The 21,358-nt window shown below is 39.0% G+C and overlaps 1 protein-coding gene across 1 annotated transcript in view; it reads right to left on the minus strand.

The window, feature by feature from the left end:
- SLC15A5 (solute carrier family 15, member 5) overlaps positions 1 to 17,528 on the minus strand; it is a 73,543-nt gene extending 56,015 nt beyond the window's left edge. Inside the window, exons 1-3 of the mRNA XM_006773263.2 lie at positions 17,168 to 17,528; positions 14,373 to 14,595; positions 1,513 to 1,682 (exon numbers count right to left, since the gene is read on the minus strand). Coding sequence (XP_006773326.1) covers positions 1,513 to 1,682; positions 14,373 to 14,595; positions 17,168 to 17,528 — 754 coding nt within the window. The remainder of the gene's footprint in view (positions 1 to 1,512; positions 1,683 to 14,372; positions 14,596 to 17,167) is intronic.
- Positions 17,529 to 21,358: the final 3,830 nt, after the last annotated feature.

Raw genomic sequence — 21,358 nt, forward strand, 5'->3', positions numbered from 1 at the left:
TCTTACACAAGGAAGCAAGGGAGCAGTCAAAGACCACAGAGGCTTGCCTTGGCCAGTGTGGCTCAGTTCATGCACAGAGAGGTTGCAACTTAAATTCCTATTCCGTGCACATGCCCGGGTTGTGGGCTTGATCCCAGTAGGGGGCTTGCAGGAGGCAGCTGATTGATGTTTTTCTCTCTGTCTTCCTCTCCCTCTCTCAAGTCATATAAAAATATATTTAAAAAAACACACAGAGGTTTGTCTGAAGGACTCAGGCGCCCACAAGAAGAGGACCTCACTGCCTAACTATGGAATAATTTGAGCATCAATAATTGTAGGAGATTGAAACACATTAAAATTTTTATGTTCATGAATGAACAATAATCTATTTTAAAAAAGGCAACTAATAGGTTACCTTTGGAACATTTTGAAGCTCAACTCATGAACTTGAAAATCTAGAAATAGGGGGAAAGAAATAGATGTCTCTTTTTCTTATATAAACTGTCTATCTGTATAAGTAAGTAGTTGTTGAAACATTATTTCAGGTAATAAAAGCAAAAGAAATATAAAATATCACCACTTTGCAACTCCCAGTGGAGTGGTTAATTTGGGCAAAAATCATCAATAGGTGCTGGTCCTGAAAACACAGAGATAATCAGACATTCTGCCTCTTGATTGGAGTTCATAACACCATCTATGAAGGAATTTTGCCGAAAGAAATATCTGAATCTGATTAACTGTCTAGGTCTATCAGATAACTTATGGGAAATGAGGAGGAGAAAAACCTGTTGAATGTAATCAGCAAAATCTAGACTAAGGGAACCACTGTACTAAATGTTCAGATTCTTAAACAATTTTTTTTTAAAAGACAGAGGCAAAGGTGTGGTTTGGTTGGTTGTACCAGTATGTAGTCCTGTGAATCGGGGGATATATGTGGTTGAAGAGACATGTCTACCATTTAGGCTATCTGAGCCTTATTTGCATTTGATTTGAATAAAGTCTAAAACAAAAAAAAAATTTGAAAAATGATAACAATTAAAGTCACTTTACAGTGACCAGGCATTTCATGTTATTAATAAATGCTCAATTTAATAAATAAATATTATAAAATTTTTATTGTGTGTGACAATGACATTTTGATTATTTTTTAAAAGTAACATACATAATATGTATGTTATACACACACATACACAAGTTAAATTCTATAATATTTAGTTTTTGCCTCAAAATTGCCAGGAGGGATGAGAAAAAAGTGAGTAATGATAAGTTGGTAATTACTGAAGCTCAAAACTGAATAGATGGGACTCATAAATTATTTTTTTCTACTTTTGTTTATGTTTAAAACATTTCATTATTAAAACTATTTAACAAGGGAAAACTAAAAGAAGATAGAGATTATTGATATTGTTGCAGATTCCGTTGCTCCCAAGTGTAATATCTAGCGGAATCTACAAATTCTATTGAAAGAGAAGTTACAGGGAATCAAGAAAACCATAAAAACCAGAAAGTTAATATAAAATGTGATTTACTTACATTTTTCTGGCTGATAAATCAGGTTACAATGCATCATATGAAGAGTTATCAGAGCCATAAGTGTAGACATAAAAGGAATGAGTAAAACCAGGATCCAAGCCCCTGAGTGCTGAATGTAAGATATTCCCAGAAAGACAACAGTCACATTTAGGTTCATGATCCAATAAAACCTGAGGTACATAGACAGACAAAAATAAAAACACCATTGAGTTACTTCAGATAGCAACTGCTTATTTTAATGCTTTTATATAAATGTAAGCTATAAAATTGTGGCATGTTAGCGCAAGTACATTTTACAAATATTATTGGATTTCTAAATAAGTTTATAGTTACCAGCTGTCTTATAGTTTCATTATCTTTGTTTCATTTCTATTTAGAAGATGTATAGAAAGTATATTCTCTTTTATCTAATTAGAAGTTGACAGGTATTTTCTGTACAGGGCCTGACGTGAATAGCTTAGTCTTTGCGGGTCATATGGTCTTTGCAGCAGCTTCTCAACTGTGCTGTGGAGCTAAAGAAGCATAGACACCTGCATACACCCAATGAACCTGGAAAGTTACATGGTTAAAGAGTTGAATCTCTATTCCTGGGAAAACTCAAGAATCTTCAGGTTATGTGCGTATCCTGCATTAAATCAAAGAAATGCATGTCATTGAATAAAACTTTTAGTGTCTCCTTTTTGTGAATAGGATTTGTAAGTTTGGGGAAATCATCTCTATCGCTCAACCCTTCCTTGGGTCTAAATCTTGCCCTTAGAATCTCATTGCAGAGGGGTCCTTAATATTAACTTAAAAAATTATTAAGGTAAAATTAAATATAATAAAATTTACCCACATATATATATATAGTTTTATGAGCTATTATAAACATTTTAGTTTTCCAAACACTAATATACCTAAGTTTTAGAGCACTTACATTATCACTAAAATTTAAAGGACTTGCCTGATTAGACCCACCCCACTGAGATACCAAGATTATCACACCTTTGATGACCTCAAAAGTAACTGAGTAGAGCTAATTTCATTGCAAAATCCCTTCACTTTGCCAACCTATATGATAAAAGCCTAATATGCTAAGTGTCTGGTCATCTGGTCATCTGTTCAGCCAATCAAAGCATACTATTCTAATGATATGCTTAGGCTGCTAAACCACTCGCTATGACGTGCACTGACCACCAGGGGACAAGCGCTCTGACTGGTAGGTTAGCTTGCTGCTGGGGTCCAGCCAATTGGGACTGAGTGAGATGGGCCAGACATGCCCTGGAGCCCTCCCGTGGTCCCTCCCCACCAGGGGGAAGATGCAGTGAGCTGAGCAGTAAGAAGCAGGAAGCAGGCGGGCCGTAAGGAGAGAGGGATCCTGGACTGCTAGAGGGATGTCTTACTGCTGGCCTAGGTCTGATCCCCGGCAGGTGGACATCTCCCAAGGGGTCCCAGGCTGTGAGGGTGCACAGGCCAGGCTGAGGGTCCCCACTACCCCCAGGGCATGAATTTCATGCACTGGACCTCTAGTATAACATAAAATAATCATTGGGTGTTATCTGGTCATTGTCATATTCTATTGGGTGGAGTCAGATTACAAGTTATTCCCCCATTCAGATGGATGGGTCTGTCAAAAGTGTGACCCAGTGGGAGTCATCCTATGGAATTTCCTATACATCTAATTGAAGGAGAGAGGAAATGAGGATGCCAAACTAGGTTGTTAATTAATTAAAGACCAGACTCCTTATCCTATCTCATTTCTCTAACTGGCTGAGGATGGAGGCTTGGCTCCCTGCTGTGCCCAGTTGGCACTTCCCAGGAGAATGAATTGGAGCACTGCCAGTTTCTGCTGGACAGGGGATAGAAGACCAGTTTCTCTCGAAGCCTCACTAACACCCCCAAGCTGGGAATCAGAGTGCCCTGCTTCTGTTCCTGTGTGTGTGTGTGTGTGTGTGTGTGTGTGTGTGTGTGTGTGTGAGAGAGAGAGAGAGAGAGAGAAAGAGAGAGAGAGAGAGAGAGAGAAATATCAGATTCCTGTTTTCTGCTGATACTATGGGGCCAGCAGAGGTGAGGGGGCAGTTTTTCCATAGTCCTCAGATGAAGTAGGGCGGGTATTGCCAACAAGATTTTCTTTCCTTCCTTTATTAGTAGTTTCATGGTTTTAGATCTTATGTAAGACCAATAAAAGACTTTGAATTAATTTTTCAGTAGGATGTTATGGGTAATTTTTTGGCATCCTATCTAATAAAGAGGTAATATGCAAATTGACCATCACTCCAACACACAAGATGGCCACCCCCATGTGGTCAAAGATGGCCACCAGAAGATGGCCTGCAAGAGAAGGCAGGGGGACCTGCAGGGGAGGGCAGTTGGGGGGGACCAGGCCAACAGGGGAGGGCAGTTGGGGGGGACCAGGCCAACAGAGGAGGGCAGATAGGGGCAATCGGGCTGGCAAGGGAGAGGTTAGGCATTGTTCAGGCAGGCAGGGGAGTGGTTAGGGGGTGATCAGGCTGGCAGGAAGAAGCGTTTAGGGGCAATCAGGCAGGCAGGCAGGCGAGTGGTTGGGAGCCAGCAGTCCCGGATTATGAGAGGGATGTCCCACTGCTGGTTTAGGCCCGATCCTACAGGGACATCCCTCAAGGGGTCCCAGGTTGGAGAGGGTGTAGGCTGGGCTGAGGGACACACACACACCCCTGTGCATGAATTTCGTGCATTGGGCCTCTAGTATGATATATAACTATTCCAATACAATTTATTGAAAAGATGATCTTTTCCCATTGAATTTTTTGGCACCTTTGTTGAAAATCAATTGACCACATAAATGTGATGCTTTGTCCTGATTCTCAATTCTGTTCCACTAATCTATCCTTATGCCAATACCATATTGTCTTCATTACTGTTTTCTACTTATTTGTTTTTTAAAAATGACTTTATTGATATAACTGACACACAATAGACTGCATGCGTTTAAAGTGTACAGTTTGATAAGTTTTGAAAATGTATGCACCCATGAAATGATCACCACATTCAAGAGAATGAACATATCTATCATTCCCCAAAGTTTCCTTAAGTTCCTTTGTAAACCTTCCCTTCTGCCACTCCTTCCCTATGTCCATGAACTACTGATCTTTTTTTCTGTTGCTACAGATTTGTTTTCAATTGATAGATTTTTTTTTTGTAAGTGGAATGCAAATAAGTATTCTGTATCTGGATTCTTTCACTTGGCATAATTGTATGGAAATTCTTCTATGTTGTTCTGTTTATCAGTAGTTGATTCCTCTTTATTCCCAAGGAGTATTCCTTTATATAAATATACCACATTTTATTTATCCACTTATCTGTTGATAGACACTATCCCAGGCTTATGGCTAATTACAAATAATGATGTTTTGAACATTCATGTACAGTGTCTGTATAGACATGGACTGTCATTTCTCTTGGGTAAAATATAAGAGTGGAATAGCAGGGTGATATGCTAGATGTATGTTTAACATTTAAAATATTTCCAAATGATTTTTAAGTAGCTGTAACATATTTATATTACCACCACCAATATATCAGAGTTCTAATACCTCCGTATCTTGGGCAACACTTGGTATGGTCAATTTTTATTTTAGTTATTTTAATAGATGTGTGGTTTTATTTTGCATTTCCCTAATAACTGGTGATATTGAGCTTCTTTTTATGTGCTAATTGGCCATCTGTATATCTTCTTTGGTAAAGTTTCCATTCAAATAATTTGTCCATTTTAAAAAATGGGTTATTTTCTTATTATTGAGTTTTAAGCATTCTTTATAAAACCTAGATATGTCCTTTATCAAACATGTGTTTTACACATTTTCTTCCAGCCTATATTTTGTCTTTTTATTTTCTTAACAGTGTCTTTGAAGAGGACAAATTCTTAATTTTAATGAAGTCAAATTATCTTTTTTTTTTCCCTCTTACAGATCATACTTTTGGTTTTGCATCTAGGAAATCCTTGCTTAACTCAAGGCCCCTGTTCTTCAGAGAAGAAATCTGAGCATTGGAGATGATTCATCCCAATTCTCACAGCTGCATTGTTTGCAGAGCCGTGAGTAGAAGCCACCTCTTCTGTGCAGTCTCTAAGGAGAGGCTACCTGGGCTGGGTGTCTTTCTTATACTTCTTTCCAGGTCTTTCAAGTTATAGATTTTGTAACACCACCATTTCCTCATTAATCCAGGGTTTAACATTTGAATAACCTTTCACTCATGCCTCTTAACATGTTTTATATAGCATTAATTATAAATATTGTCCTTTCTCTTTGGAATGGTTGTCAGTAGACTTGAGTTTGAATTACAACTCTGATAATCACATTATCTGTGATCTGAGTCTCTCTAGAATTCTGGGACTTTCACTTTAAAACATAGGGATTATACCTTATGCACAGAATTTTTGTAAAGATTGAATGAAGAACACAGACAGTAGCTGTATAAGTACCAAGCAAATGTAGTTGCTGTTCATTTTCTCCAATCTTGATTTCAGGAACAAAAAAGAGCAGTGAAATTAGAGCATAGTGACAGGAACAGAGAGTTAGAAAAGAAGGCGGAGCGCCCTGACCGGTTTGGCTCAGTGGATGGAGCCTTGGCCTGCGGACTGGGAGGTCCCAGGTTCCGTTCCGGTCAGGTGCATGTGCCTTGGTTGCGGGCACGTCCCCGGTGGGGGTGTGCAGGGGCCGGCTGATCAATGTTTCTCTCTCATCGATGTTTCTAACTCTCTGTCCCTCTCCTTTCCTCTCCGTAAAAAAATCAATAAAATATATTAAAAAGAAAAGAAAAGAAAAGAAGACGAAGCAGTTAACTGGGTCCACATCTTTTAGGTCCTTGAAGTTTGTGGTAAGGTGTTTGGATTTTATTTCTAGTGCATTGGGGAGCCATTTGAAGGCAATTAAACAGGGGGCTGAAACGATAAGATTTTAGATGAAAAGAAAAAAGGATTATTGTGTCAGCTCTCTGAATTGCAGATAGGGCTTGGTAAGAAGACCAATTGTAGCTATTGTAATCATCTGGATGAGAGCTGAGTGTGAACTGGACCAGAGTAGTAGCAAAGGAAAGGGAGAGTGGATAGATATTTGATATTGATTTGGAAGGATGTGTCCAATTAGGCTAGTCTCCTCCCTATCCTATAAACATGCCTGCTCATTTCCATCCCTGTGACTTTTCATGTTCTTTGGCTTGCCCTGTCTCACTTTCAAAGTCCCCTATCAAATGTCTTTTTCTTCATTCGTTTTTCTCATGAATATTCTACTTCTTCTTTTCTCTGAAGTTCTAAAGCGAACATGCACTCTCCATTTTTCACTTTTGCCAGTTTTGTGTTCTCACTTCTAGATCAGCAAGCTCCCTGACAGCAACACCTTATTCTTTATATCCATGTCTCCACGGGACCTAGCACAGTTCTAGTTCCACAATAAATGGATAATGAATAACTAACTGATAATAACATGGCATCTCTGATAAAAATTCAAACAAATGACAACATTCACAAATCCAAATCTTTAATAATTGGTCTATGAAAGTAATTACATATCCAACATGGCCATGCTGAGGAAACTGGCGTGCTGTAATTCACTAATAGAAACATCACAATGTGGGTGAGGTATGAAGTGAGAATTTTCTAGGACAACTGGATAGAGTCCCTAGGCTCAGCCTCGGGTCATCCTTTCATGCTGTTGCAAGCTGCACATTTGAGTTGTGGCTGAAGCAACAGAGAGAAGCTGGAGCGGAAAGCAATGCTATATTTCTTTCCATCTTTAGGAAATTCTTTTTTTTTTTAAATGTTAAGTATTGCTGAGAAAATCCAAGAGGACACTGTGTGACTCTTCGTACACCACACGGTGATGTAAGCTGAATTGTCTAAAGAGGGTCAAGGAAAATTACAATTATTGCAAGACTTCAATCTTGTGAAAGGTAGTCAGAAACCAAAGAATTATAGGCTGAATATCTATGTATATATAGAAAGAGATTTCACATAAAGTACTAAATGTGTTTGAACAAATGCCACCCAACCTATTTGATTGTGTAATTTTCTGAAAGAATTACACAGTACAGGCATGTTTTATATATGTCTTTGTTGATCCATGAACAGGACAAGCCATAGATAATTAAGGCTGAAATTGTATATATATCAATTGTAAAAAAATAGAAGAAATAAAAATCCACAGTCTTCAAACTCACCATTAAGGCTCCTTTCATCTCATAGTTCACTAGCAAATTGAACATATAAAGCACCTTTCACACAGAAAGCCAGAGAGCAAAGCACTAAAGCAAAACAAATACCAGTGATTAAGGAAAATTGAAAGCAGCAGTAAAAATATGTTTCTTTAGTCTACTTTTAAATACGGACTTGGCGCTGCAAATAACTCGGAGTATATATAAGTGTAATTTTTTTTTTGTCTTCATGATTTTATGGTGTTGAATACAAATAAGGAAAAAAAACCATTGTTAATGTAAAAGTAGCAAAAATATTTTGAGATTATTTATTTTAAATATTTACCTGAATTTATTTAGTAATAATTTTAAAACTCACTCAATTGTTCTTAGGCTGAATAATTTTGATGTGCTTTAGACTGAGTTTAAGTGATTTTAGGAGAAATGGTTTAAAATGTTCTGTCCTAACCTGAGAAGTATCAAACATTCAGATCATTAGAGCATTAGTGGACAATGTAAAGAGTTCAGAGTGAATATTTTATTCTGTGCATTGAACAGTATTTAGATAATTCACCAGGGGATTTACAGCTCTTCAAAGGGATAAAGTTGAACTGTTTAGAAGAGTCAGTGAAACACTTGGGTGCTGATTTCATGGTGAATGGCTGTTGTCAATCATTGCTTCTTTTAGCATCACCAGTGGCCCACTGAAATGTTTCAAAGAATACTCTGGCAGCCATGAATTTGGAGAAAGAAGGATAAAATGGAAATTGTACAGTTCTCACTTTTATCTATAAATTATTTCAACAATGCTGTTAAAGAAGTGGCAGTTTATTACAGGAAGATCACTGATTTTGGTGAATACACAGCAAGGTTAAAGTAAAATATATATTTCTAATTAAGAAATTTGAGGGGATGCGACATTCTCTTCTTCCCGCTCTCAATGCCTCTCTCACTCTTTTAATGCTCTCATTCTCTTTCTCTCTCTCTCTTTAAATTCTTGCATTATTACTTACTATATTATTTTCTTTATTTTTTTAAATTAAATTTATTGGGGTGACATTGATTCACAAAACCATACAGGTTTCAAGTGTACAACTCAAAACATCATCTGCACACTGCATTGTGCCCCCATAGCCCCAAGCAAAGTCTCTTTCTGTCCCCATTTTGCCCCCTTTTCCCACCTCCACTTTATCCTCCCACTCCCTTTCCCTCTGGCTAAAACCACACTATTGTCTGTATCCATGGGCATATATGATTTTTTTTTTTGCTTAATCCTATTACCTTCTTTCATCGATTATTTTTTTGCTTAATCCTATTACCTTCTTTCATCCAGCCCCACAACCCTCTTTCTCTCTGGTAGCTGTCAGTCTGTTCCATGTATACATGCCTCTGGTTCTATTTTTTTCATTAGATTCTACATTTAAGTAAGAGCGTATGGTATTTGTCTTTCTCAGTCTGTTAATTTCACTTAGCATAATAATCTCCAGGTCCATCCATGCTGTTGCAACAGCTGATTTCCTTTCCTTTTTTTTTTTTTTAACAGCTGAGTAGTAGTCCATTGTGTAAATGTGCCACAGCTTTTTTATACACGCATCTTCCATTGGGCACTTGCACTGTTTCCAGATCTTGGCTATTGTAAATAATGTTACAATGCACATAGGATAGGATGCCATCATACTCATGTTAACAGTTGTTTACGTATATCATTTTCTCATTTCTGAGTTCAAGACCTTTAAACCACCTCATGTTTACTGATGACCATAAGTCTCTACTCACACATCTACCAAACTTAAAAACTACCAAGCAGAGCTTAAGAAAAGCAGGAGGCAGCAAGAGCAATAAGAAATATAAGGAACTGTCATTCTCTCCAGCCCCTCTCCCCCAATATTCTTTGGTTTCCACAGTTAACCACTGGAGAGAAATTCTGGGTGTATTTCCTGCAAGATTACAGTGTTGGTAGAGATAAAGAAGGAGGTGCCTTTTGTTATTAGGGTGAGTGAAGCATTTGTTAAACTTGGCTAGAGCCCATGCTAATAGAATTTTGGAAGGTCTAGTGATTTTTTAAAAGCTATTTATAGGTTACTCCTCATTATGCAACTCAGAGGATATTTTGAGTATTAATGAGTCTGCAGGATTATGCCATGAACTGCTTTGATTTTGTTGGCTGAAGTGTATTTTATAAATAATAACTTACTATTGTAGAATGTATGCAGATTCACATTTTGTGGGGTTTTTTCTCTCAAGGATTATGCAGAATTTTTCAATCAGATAGATTTTGAAATGTGAAAAATAACTATGAATTATCAAAATTTACAAAGAAGTCTGGTACACATTAGGTATGTTCAATCAACGTTTAGTTCCATTTCTTTTCAACGATATTGCTAGACTGCTTTTGGAGTCCCCATTCCTTATGTCTCTGGGACTATTTTTAAAATCCTAAAGCACTTGTTGAAAATGTACATTCCTTAGTGAGGCTCCCCAAAAATTCTGATTTATGAGGTGGGGGTGAGGCTGTCAAACAACACTCAAGTGAATATTAATACAGTTTCTGGAAAAATGCTGTAGGATAATAAAATTTTGCCTCTAGTGTTTCCTTAAGATAAAATATATTATGTTTGAGTAAGTATTTAAAATTAGAACATTTTAATAGGAGACAGATATCATGTAGGGTCAATTTGAGCACTAGATATTAAAAATTTCTGGACTTTTTCAAGAACTTTCTCAATATTCTCTTTGGCCCTTTAAATAATGTGTAATTCACTCTGGTAACTAGACTATGTTACCAATAGACTATGATACACAGATATGATATGTTATCAGGTGAAGTAAGTAGAGAAATGTGGAGGTAATGTTTGAGGTTAATTTTAGTAGAATTAAAAAATGATGGTCATGCCAAGAAACATAGAAGCATGGAACAGACTGTGGACTCTCGGAAGGTGGAGATGGGTGGGAAGGAATCAACCAAAGAACTTGTATGTATATATGCATAACCCATGGACATAGACAAAAATGCCTGGGGCAGGGGCCAGGGGCCAGCTAGAAGGGGCCAATGAGCGGGGGGGGGGAGGTGACATGTATAATACTTTCAACATTAAAGATTTAATTAAAAAATGATGGTCAGGAACAGACTTAATTATCTACCTTCTTTTGCTTCTAGAAAAGATTCTGCCAAACAAAATAAAAACAGACTCATAGATACAGAGAACAAACTGACAGCTGTCAGAGGGGAGGGAGTCGGGTGCTGGGTAAAAAAAGGTGATGGGATTAAGCAACAAACAAACAGACTGTCACAGACAAATAACAGTATAGTGATTACCAGAAGGATAGGGGGTAGGAGGAGGTAGAAGAGGGTAAAGGAGGAATAAATGGTGGTGGATGGAGACTTGGCTTGGGACAGTGAACACACAATACAACATACAGATGATGCATCATAGAATTGTGCACCTGAAACCTATATCATTTTATAACCAACGTCACCCCAATAGGTTCAATTAAAAAAAGGGAAAGATTCTGTGCAAATGTATTTACCTAGATGATCTCCGTGTGGTGACTCGTAATTGTACACTTCAGATTTTAGAAAATGCTGAAAGAGCCAAGTTCTGCTCTGGATAATGGTGCAAGGATGTTGGCGGATCATTATGCTTCTTGATTTTATGGAGGTTCGTTTCATTCTTTCAATGAGGTACACAGTTGAGGAAGATCTAGTACCAGATGGTAATGTTGGCTGGGAGTGGTTTTACTCACCTACATTTGGCAGCTCTACTTGGAAGTGGTGCTTTCAACGCCTAAAACTTCCAGTCTGCACCATTTAACATGATCATTGGGAAGCTTTAGGTGGTGCAGATACAATAACACATCTCATTAAAGGTCTTGTAACTATGAACATCTGACATCTGTGCTGAAAACAGAACTGGATGTGGCCTTCAAGTAGTTATAGATTCCAGTGGTATGTTGTTTTTTAAAGACACTACTGACATTCATTATATTAACCAGACTATTAATTTCTGGAGGCATTTTTCACTTGGAGAAATAGATTATAATTGAACAGGCTGCCCATTTGAAAGATAGTCTCCTCTTAAATGGGTTCCCACTTTTTCAGAATTTAAACAATGATTTTAGCCGATGACTTAGTTGTCATTTAGTAATAACAGTAATAGCTACTCTGACTTGAATACCTATATTGTGTTAGGATACTTTACTAGTATATATAAGCTGTAAATATATAAATGGCCCTCCAAGATATTTCCATTTTGTGGATGAGAGGCCTGGGTCTCTGAGAGGTTAAGGAACTTGCTGAAAACCATGAGAACTCCAAAGTGACAGAGCCAGGATCATGCCAGCTGTGTGGCTGCCCAGTGGGGGTCTCTGTCGGTCTTGTCACCAGTCCCTGCAGTGTGTACAGGAATAGTTAAACATTCATTTCTATAAACTGCAACAAGCAGCTGTTGCTAAAAAATTTTTTAGTTAGGGTTTAAACTGAAAAAAATTTTTTTTTAAAGCAACCAGATTTAGCCTTTAAGGAGCTTATTATTCAAATAATTCTTTTACACAGTAATGAATAACACCCTGATTCTTTATACACATTTTTAGGTGCCTTAACTTAGGTTTTAAAAATACCTAATGGCTCTTCTTGTTAGAGATTTTAATGAAATTAGGAAATAACAGGTAACCAAATCAAAGTGCGTTCATCCTAAATTTGGCCTGCTCCTCACAGCTGCAGAAATTCATTTTTACCCAATTCTCCATCCCCCTTTGCAAAGTCCTAAAGCACAAACCCATTGGGAGCCCTCTCCATCTCCCAGAGGAAATATTTCATTCATATAATATCTCCTTTGTAATCCACATGGAGAAATGTCATTTTGATTAAACACAACTCAATGACTAAGACCACAGCACAATATATTCTCCAGAGCTATCTTCCAGAACAACCGATTGCTCGCCAGTCTTCATCCTCTAGAGTCTTATTTAATCAAAATGATGCTGCTAATTAAGGATTAAACTTATGAATAGAATAACAATAAAAGGTTTTTCTTTCTCCTTTGGGCAGGTCAAGGAGGCAGAATTTTCTATAAAGAAGTGAAGAGTTCCTTCCATTTTGGGTGAAACTTCATCATTCTATGACATTTGGACTTAATCCAAAATGGGCTTGAGTGCTTTGTAATATTAATATAATTGGGGGGAGAAAGAGAGAGAGAGAGAGAGAGAGAGAGAGAGAGAGAGAGAGAGAGAGATACTAACTGCCTTGGATAACTACATGTACCTAGATAGCATTTTTTTTCATTTAATGATTTTAATATAAATTTTCTGAAAACATTTTGTCTGATGCTCTTTGGGCATTGCTTTATCTATTGCTAACATTATTCATTGTTAACGTTGGAAAGTCAGACCATTTTAGAAAAATGTTGGCAACCCATTTCACAGAAAAGTGTGAACAAAAGATGTAATGTATCTCAGATCTGTTTGACATCCACTGATGAATAATAAAAAACACAACAAAATTCTCTATGAAATGCTCTACCTTAAGATAAAAATTTCCATTTTTTGAATTCATAATTGATAATAAAAATTGGTTCCTCAAAACCACGTAAAACTGTATAAGAACTCATCAGAAGAGGCCAAGACTCACAGAAACGTGCTTTGGTTGTCAAGGAATACAAACTCTTTCAGATGATGGGGGCGATGTGGATGCAAAGCAGAGATACTGGTTGATGTTTTAAAAAATTATACAAGCCCTGGCCGGTGTAGCTCTGTTGGGTATCCTCCTGTGCGCCAAAAGGTTGCTGGGATCCCTGATGGGGGTGTGCAGGAGGCAACCAATTGATGTTTCTCATCCCTCATCCATGTTTCTCTCTCCCAGTCCCTTTCTTAAATAAATAAATAAATAAATATTGTGCAATACTTCTATCCTTTTCATATTCTCTCTGTTTTGCCCTCTGAATGTATAATCCCTGCTAAATTAGTCCAATCCAATGTAATAACTCATAATAATAGCTACTGCTTATTGATCACCTACTATGTGCCAAGTTCTCTGCCGGCAGTATATACATTATTACCTCTAATAAAAGCCAAGAATCTCTTTAGGAATGATTACACTGAAGCTTGTAAAGAATAAATGACCGAGTTCAGGCAGTTGTGTCAAACAGAGGTGAGACTTCCCCCAGGCCTGCTTTGAATGTGCTCCAAAGCCACATTCTCTGCACTATGCCAAGCCATTTCACACTTGCCCACTTGGAGGGTAAATGTATCAATGTGTTTTCAGAAGGTGCTGGGAAGTTGTGTTGCTCTGTACCTGACTCACATGTTCCTGTCGTTAGTGCCTGAATCATTGTCAGGGGCATGGTCACATTGTAAATCCCCTATCCGTGGTCGGCAAACTGCGGCTCGCGAGCCACATGCGGCTCTTTGGCCCCTTGAGTGTGGCTCTTCCACAAAAGACCGACTTCTGCGCATGGGCCACGAAGTTGCAGTCACACTGTAATGTGCATGCCCACACGTCGATATTTTGTGGAAGAGCCACACTCAAGGGGCCAAAGAGCTGCATGTGGCTCGCGAGCCGCGCTTTGCCGAGCCTCGGTTTGCTGACCACTGGCCTAGCCCAATCAATGATGAAGACTGGGCTACTACCCTCAGAAGGGCACCAGAAAGCAAACAACGAGAAATCCCAAAAGAGAGAGGAATGCCATAACCTTGTTTCTCTCCCAACCAGTGCTACCTACCAGTTACAAAAAGACACTCGTTTCTGTGATCCAGGCTCCTGGAGGCTGGAAGCGCCCAGTGGACAAACGATGGCTCTTACTCCTCCCGAGCCGAGGCAGAGGGCCAGCAGAGCTACGTAAAACAGCCTGCTCTGCTCCTGTCTTGGTATGCGGTTGGCCATATGGTGACCACCTACATAGAAATCTTCCAAAGGAAAGGCAACCACAGACAACAAAGCAGTGCCTGTGGACGGGGAAAAGGAGAATAAATATGTCATAAACCAATCGAATCACCAAATCACATCACAAGTAAGGTTTTTCCTCTGAAAGTAGCATCCTCATGTGATTGTCTTATTAAAATATCTGTGAACCATTTTGGAGACAGCAGGATTTTTCTAAATGTGAACATGCCCTTCAATATGTATTTTAACTAGTCTAGAGTCCTCCTTTTCCCCCCTTAAACTTGAACTATTGTTTTTCTCAGAATGTATAAGCAAATCATGCCCATTTTAACAAAATTAAAGTAATTCAGAAATACATCCTGTAAGAAATTAAAGATGCCTGTAATCTCATCCCCAGGAAGAAAACACTGTTAACAAGGTTTATTTGTTCTTAATCAATAGAGTGATAAAAAAAAAAAAGTGGTATCTCAGACATCTCAGAAGCCGGCTAAGTAAAGCATTTTAAGAATAACAGTGTAGTTAGAGGAGAGCATAGCCCCATTTCCTAGACCAGTAGTTCTCAACCTTCCTTTTCTGCTTCTCTTTCTCCTTTTAATGCCCTTCTTTCTCTCATTCCTCACGCGGGTAGGCGGGCGGGGTAGCCTCACTGCTGCACAGAGAGGTGAGAAGTGATGGTGAAGTAAAAGAAAACTGCTTCTGAGCTCAGGTTTTAGCAATTCAGACAGAAGACACAGTTTTAACAGAACCTCTGATACTCAGTGACGTGTTGGAAATTAATGGCAGCGGTGAGTGGGGGACACGAACAAAGCACTTACATGCAGATCTGTGTAACCCATGGACACAGGCAATAGGGTGGTGAAGGCCCGGGGCCGGGGCCGGGGCCAGGCTAGAAGGGGTTCATGGGGGAAAAGAGGGCATATGTAATACTTTCAACAAAAGATTTAATTTTTTAAAAAGGAAATGATTTTTAGTAAAAAGAATGGTCATGGAGTTTGATTTAAGTGTTTTGTTTGCCAAATTACAAAGCTAGAAGTTCGGTCCTAGTCTGATGATTTGCACAGGAATTTAGACTAATAGAAATGACCATGCCAAGTAATGACCATGTTAAGTAGTTACCAAGTGCTCCTGCTACGGCCTGTTACCAGGTTGAGAGCAAATCATTCAGGCCCTTGCTCAACACCTCCTTATCAGAAAACATTCCCTGATACAGAACAGCAACCCTGTGACTGTCCAGTCCATCCTGTCCCCTTACTTGGCATGTTTTTCATCATGACACTCATTAACCCCTGTCATAGTATAAGTTTACTTGTTTTCTCACTCCCTGCACCAGAAAGTCAACTTGGGCTTTCTTCTCTGTTGCATGTGCAGATTCTAGAACAGTGTATTGATGTCAGAGTATTGATGTCAGTGAGAAATGTCCATTGAATGTTGAATGAATATTTGCCATGCAGTGGCTTAGTTTTGATTTCACAGACTGAAGCAGTAAAGAAGCTTACATGTTGGTATCACACTCTAACCCATTCGGCGAGTGATCCTTTACCACCTGCCTGAAATTGTGTGATATGTTGCATGTCTGAGAACCCATCCCTTCCTCATTCATCTCACCCACTGTGCCCCAAATCTGCATTTCTGCTGTACTTCTCCGTATTGGTGAACAGCATACATGTTTTAAGTTCCTCAGCTCAGAAACTTGGAGCTGATTTGTATTCCTCCATCATATTATATATGTGTTTTCCGATGGTCTTAGGCGACCCCTGTGAGAGGGTCGTTCGACTCCCAAAGGGGTCGCGACCCACAGGTTGAGAACCGCTGCCCTAGACCATCATCCTGAGATTTCTGGTCTCCCTCTGTCTCCCTATTTAACCTCTCCCTGTGGTTGCCCCTCCCGTTTATTGAAGAAAGGCATTTCCCAAATGTTTTCATCATCTCATCAGTGAGTCTTTGTTGTCTAGAAGGACAACTTGAACTTTTCAGCCTAAAATTCTAGACTGTTTATCAACTTGCTCTCTAGACCTCAATCTTGATATTTCCCAAACATTTCTCACAATCACCTTACTCTCAAACTTTAGATATATTTATTTCTCTCTATGTAAAGAGGTACAAGGTAGTGTTTGAATTCATTCATTTTTTTAGCATACAGCCATATTTCATGATATAGAAAAAACATCTTCATACGAAATCTTAATTACTATGTGACTAATTGAAAGACCACCACTTGATGAAAACATTTCTCAATTACTCTACATGGACTTCAGAAATCTTTATAGCATTTTATCTTAGTTGTGGAGTAAATGAACTACGTGCTTCACATAGCATTGGTCATGAATTTGGATTTGGGATAGGACAGAGGAAAGGAGGCATTCTAAGGAGTACAAAAGACTGACAGGTAAAGAGCTAATTACTATAAGACATAATCAGTGCAACGATATAGGTATCAAAGCATCCTCCAACACACACACACACTTACTAGCATCCCTCAAATAATAAGGAAGATGAAATAAATTGAAACAACATTCTTACTTCACTGATCGCATTTGACTCTAAGAGCAAGGCAGAAATAACATAAACTATAAATTCTAATGACAACCCATGCAATTAAATTGCAAAACAATCCAGTCAGAAGAGGACACTTACCTAGAAAATGTAGACATAAGCAAACATATGCCAGTCTGTTTCTTCCCAGACAGACATCAGCAAACCACCCCGCAGACACAGGGCTAAGGATCGAAGCTCCGATAAAACACAAGTTCAGAATGGCTGCCTGGTGACTGCGGTGGCCAAGCTTGACGGTGCAGAAAGGGATCATATTGCAGACAACTTCAAAGAAAGTGAACCTCTCGCACAGCTCCACCAGGAGCCAACAGATTCCAACCCGAGCTTTCCCCACACAGTGTGATGAAGAGGGGCAACCAATCGGTCTTATATTTCTCTCCTTCTCAATGCTGTCATTTAAAAGTGCTCTCTCCTCAGTTATTTCAAAGTCTACAACAGACATGACTACCCTCCTTGAATACGACTAATGTTAGTGGCTTGAACTTGGAGATTTTTTACCTCTACCTCTCTAATGAAAATATAAATAAGATTTTGGCTTTGAATTTCACACCTTCATGCTAAGGTTTCATAGGATATTTTGCACGCGAATGTTGTTCATTTTGATGACCCAGGCACATAGGAGAGGAGACATGAGTATCTGATGTTCATGGTGGCCCCTGGTACCCAAATCAAATGTGTTTGCTTAATTACTCAGAGGCTAAATTAGGCTCTTCTTCCCAAATTATATCGAATTACCTCAACCTGGTTGCGTATGTGTGGGAAACTTATCTGCCTCACACTGATAAAGGTTTAAATACCGAAGCAGAAGAAGTTGTTTTTTTCTTTTTCCAGGAGAATTTGAGCACTAGATCAAGAAATAATTTGAGTCTAATAATTTCTGATACTTTAATTAAACAAGCCAGAACAGTACCAAGAGATAAAGCGCGAAAGGAAATCTGTTTTGAGCGGGGCAGAATACCTTATCGTTATTCCAGTTCTTGTTATTTTTGGTTGGGATTCTGATAAAGCTAATTAGGTAACAAAAGTGCTAGTACATTTAGGTAACAAGCAGAGTTTGCAAGAAAGTAATTTAAATGCACGAATGAAAGGAGAAAAATATTACACAAAATCCCTCTTCCTTTAAGTTGACCCCATGCTTGTAGAGCAGCCTCGTGGAGGAAATCAGAATCAAAAGGCGCTATTTGACTCCTTATTACTAGTGAGCAGCAGGGGGGCAGCAACCATCCCATACACGCTTTGGGGAATATTGGATGTGGGATCACCCTGACCCTCCAGCTGGGTGAATGGATGTTAGCATTCTATTTTGGAAAGCAGGAGGGCACCAATTAAGCTAAAAAAGCAGCGGTAAAAGAGAACACTTTTAACATTCAGGGGTTTAGCTGCAAGGACATACAAAGACAAGGCAATGCAACGATTGGGTCAGAGTCATAATAATTCAGCACATAGGGAGTGAGGCTGGAAATGTTATTTTCACGTGGGAGTCAAAAGCAAAAGACTGATAAGGGCTTTTGACCCTGATTCTTATCTTTTGACCTGAGAGATTGGGAGCAAAACACTTTGTTTTGACCCCTGCTAATAGTCTCATTGTAATGGTAGCTATTTTCATCCGCTCAGCATCGGCCTCCCCTTCTTCCGTAACAATGCCCTCTTTTTCCTTTGTGTAGAGTGATAATGCAATTTATTATCCAAACTTGGACACTTTTGTGAGTAAAAGTGAGACTATTTATAGTTATTCCTGAAAAACAGTTATAAATTGGGACTGTCTAGGGCAAATCCCAACATGTGGTCATCCTACCTTCAGGGCTGGTTTCCATCTATTGCATGAGATCCCGAATGACTGTTAATCGGGGCATCTCTTCTAGCCAAGGAGATGGGCACATGGTTAAAGCAATCCTTTCACTTTTTCTCCCCAGGAATTTTAATCATGAGTGGAGCACTTAATAGGGCCCTGGTGGAAGCTGAGTCATTAGATGGCAGCACCCAAAAAGGAATTGCCCCTGAGGCTCTGGGGCTGAATGCAGAGCTGCTGTGGTTCTTAATCTCCAAGAGGCAGGATTCATTTTTCCTTATGTAAAGGACTCAATTTCCAGTCAACTTGGATTTAAGTTAGCCACGTTTGGTTTCTGCGGCATACAGGGAACCTTAAGTGATAGTTTATGTTGCCCCAGATGCAAGAGACAGTTTTCCTGCGGCCTCTGGCTGTGTTTAGCCAGCAGCTGACAAGGGATTTCTGGAATGTTACAGTATTTCACAATCTAGGCTGTGCTGCCCCTCCCAGGACCCAGTGACGGTTGTGTGTGAATTCTTTGGCTCCTCTGTGTATCCTTGCCCAAGAACAGGCCACAGGTGGTGGGAACCTGTGGTTTTGGGGTGGTCGAGTTAGGGAGAGTAACAGCATTTGCAGAGTAGAGTGGAAGCGACAGGGAAACACCAGTTTCTTATTGGTTTTTCTCAATACCAAGCTCGGAGTGAGCTTACAGGACAAATAGCAACTCCGCTTGAGAGCACTTGGCAGAATCTTGAATGTCATCATCTTTACCAGCAAGCTTGAGACCTTGAGTGGGGACTTAGCATCCTTCAGTTTTTATGCAACTCTCCCCACCCCCAGGCTTATTTTCTGTTCCTCTCCTTCCTCCCCTGAACCCCCTGAATAAAGTGATGTTTTTCTTCCATTTTAGAAGCAATGTATGTACATAAGATACAATTTGGAAAATATCTACAGATAGATATAAAAGAAAAAAACAGTGAACGTTTTTGGAGCTATTTTTTTGTGTTTTTTTTTGTGTGTGTGTGTCTGTTACTCCTCACCCGAGGATATTTTCCTATTGATTTTAGAAAGAGTGGAAAGGAAGGATGGAAGTGGAAGAGAGAGAGAGAGAGAGAGAGAGAGAGAGAGAGAGAGAGAGAGAGAGAGAGAGAGAGAGAGAGAGAGAGAGAGAGAGAGAGAGAGAGAGAGAGAGAGAGAGAGAGAGAGAGAGAGAGAGAGAGAGAGAGAGAGAGAGAGAGAGAGAGAGAGAGAGACATCAATGTGAGAGAGAAACATTGATTGGTTGCCTCCTGCACGTGCCACAACATGGGTCGGGAATTGAACCTGCAACCCAAGTACATACCCTTGACTGGGAATCAAACCAGAGACCCTTGGTAGGCTGGCCGATGCTGTAACCACTGAACACACTGGCCAGGGCTTGGAGCATTTGTTTTCATGTTTTTCCCTTTTTTTCTTAGTAGGTTTTAAAATATATAACTTTATACAATTGCTGTATAATACATTTCCCACTCCTTTTGTAGGTAATGTTGTTAGCACTTTAACATGCCATTATGAACTCTTTGTGAACATGAATTTTTATGGTTGCATTAATGGACACATCATTCACTTAACTATTCTTCCACTTTTGGTTGCATTTGTCCCAGATCAGTTATAAGCAGTCTTTCTTTAACTTTGACCATGAACCCACATTTCAAAGAAAAAGCACCTTTATCAACAATACTGGAATGAACATATGTACATAAAGCTACTCCCATGCCCACACTATATTTTTAGGCTAGTTTATCAAAAACATTTTTACTGGGTTAAAGTGTGGGAAGGGTTTTAGGTGTCTTAAAACATAATGTCAAATTACAATATAAATTCCAGACATTTTTTTTTTAAATTGAAAAGTCCATATTGTTTTTGAACAAGAGACTCCACTTGGGAGCATGCTCTCTAAAACACAGAACACGTTACTCTTGGAGGACCTAAAGAAGTTGTTTTTACTGGTTCAAGGTAGGAGCAGATTCAGAAGGCCTGCAGCAGGGAGCTTCAGGGATGTGAGAAGAAATGAGTGATGAAGCTGAAAAGCAAAGAAAAAGCCAGATCATAAATGGCTCCATAAGACAGAATTTTGATTGGTTGTTGAAGTCATTCCTCTTTTATAACCTGACCTGTCTAACTAAATTGAATTCTACAAAAAGGCAGGGTATAAAGGATTAAAGACTTTCATAACAAATCATTTTTTTCTGCTCAAGATCAGAAGTATGAACAACAGCTAAGGGGTATTGACAAGACAATAATCCTCAGCTACTTGTTTTACTACCACCATCATCAGAGTACTAGTGTAGCAATCTACACAAGAAGGAATTAAAAAAAGGGAAGAACCAAGATTTGGAAGAAAATTGGAGGCAGGATTTTTAGGATTAATTGGATGTGTGGGATGAGGAAGAGGACATCAAGGATGATGTTTCTAGCATAGACATCACAGTGGACAGTGGTGATATTATGTACAAAGGGACAGA

This window comes from Myotis davidii, unplaced genomic scaffold (assembly GCF_000327345.1).
Source record: "Myotis davidii unplaced genomic scaffold, ASM32734v1 scaffold205, whole genome shotgun sequence".
Taxonomy (NCBI): Eukaryota; Metazoa; Chordata; class Mammalia; order Chiroptera; family Vespertilionidae; genus Myotis; species Myotis davidii.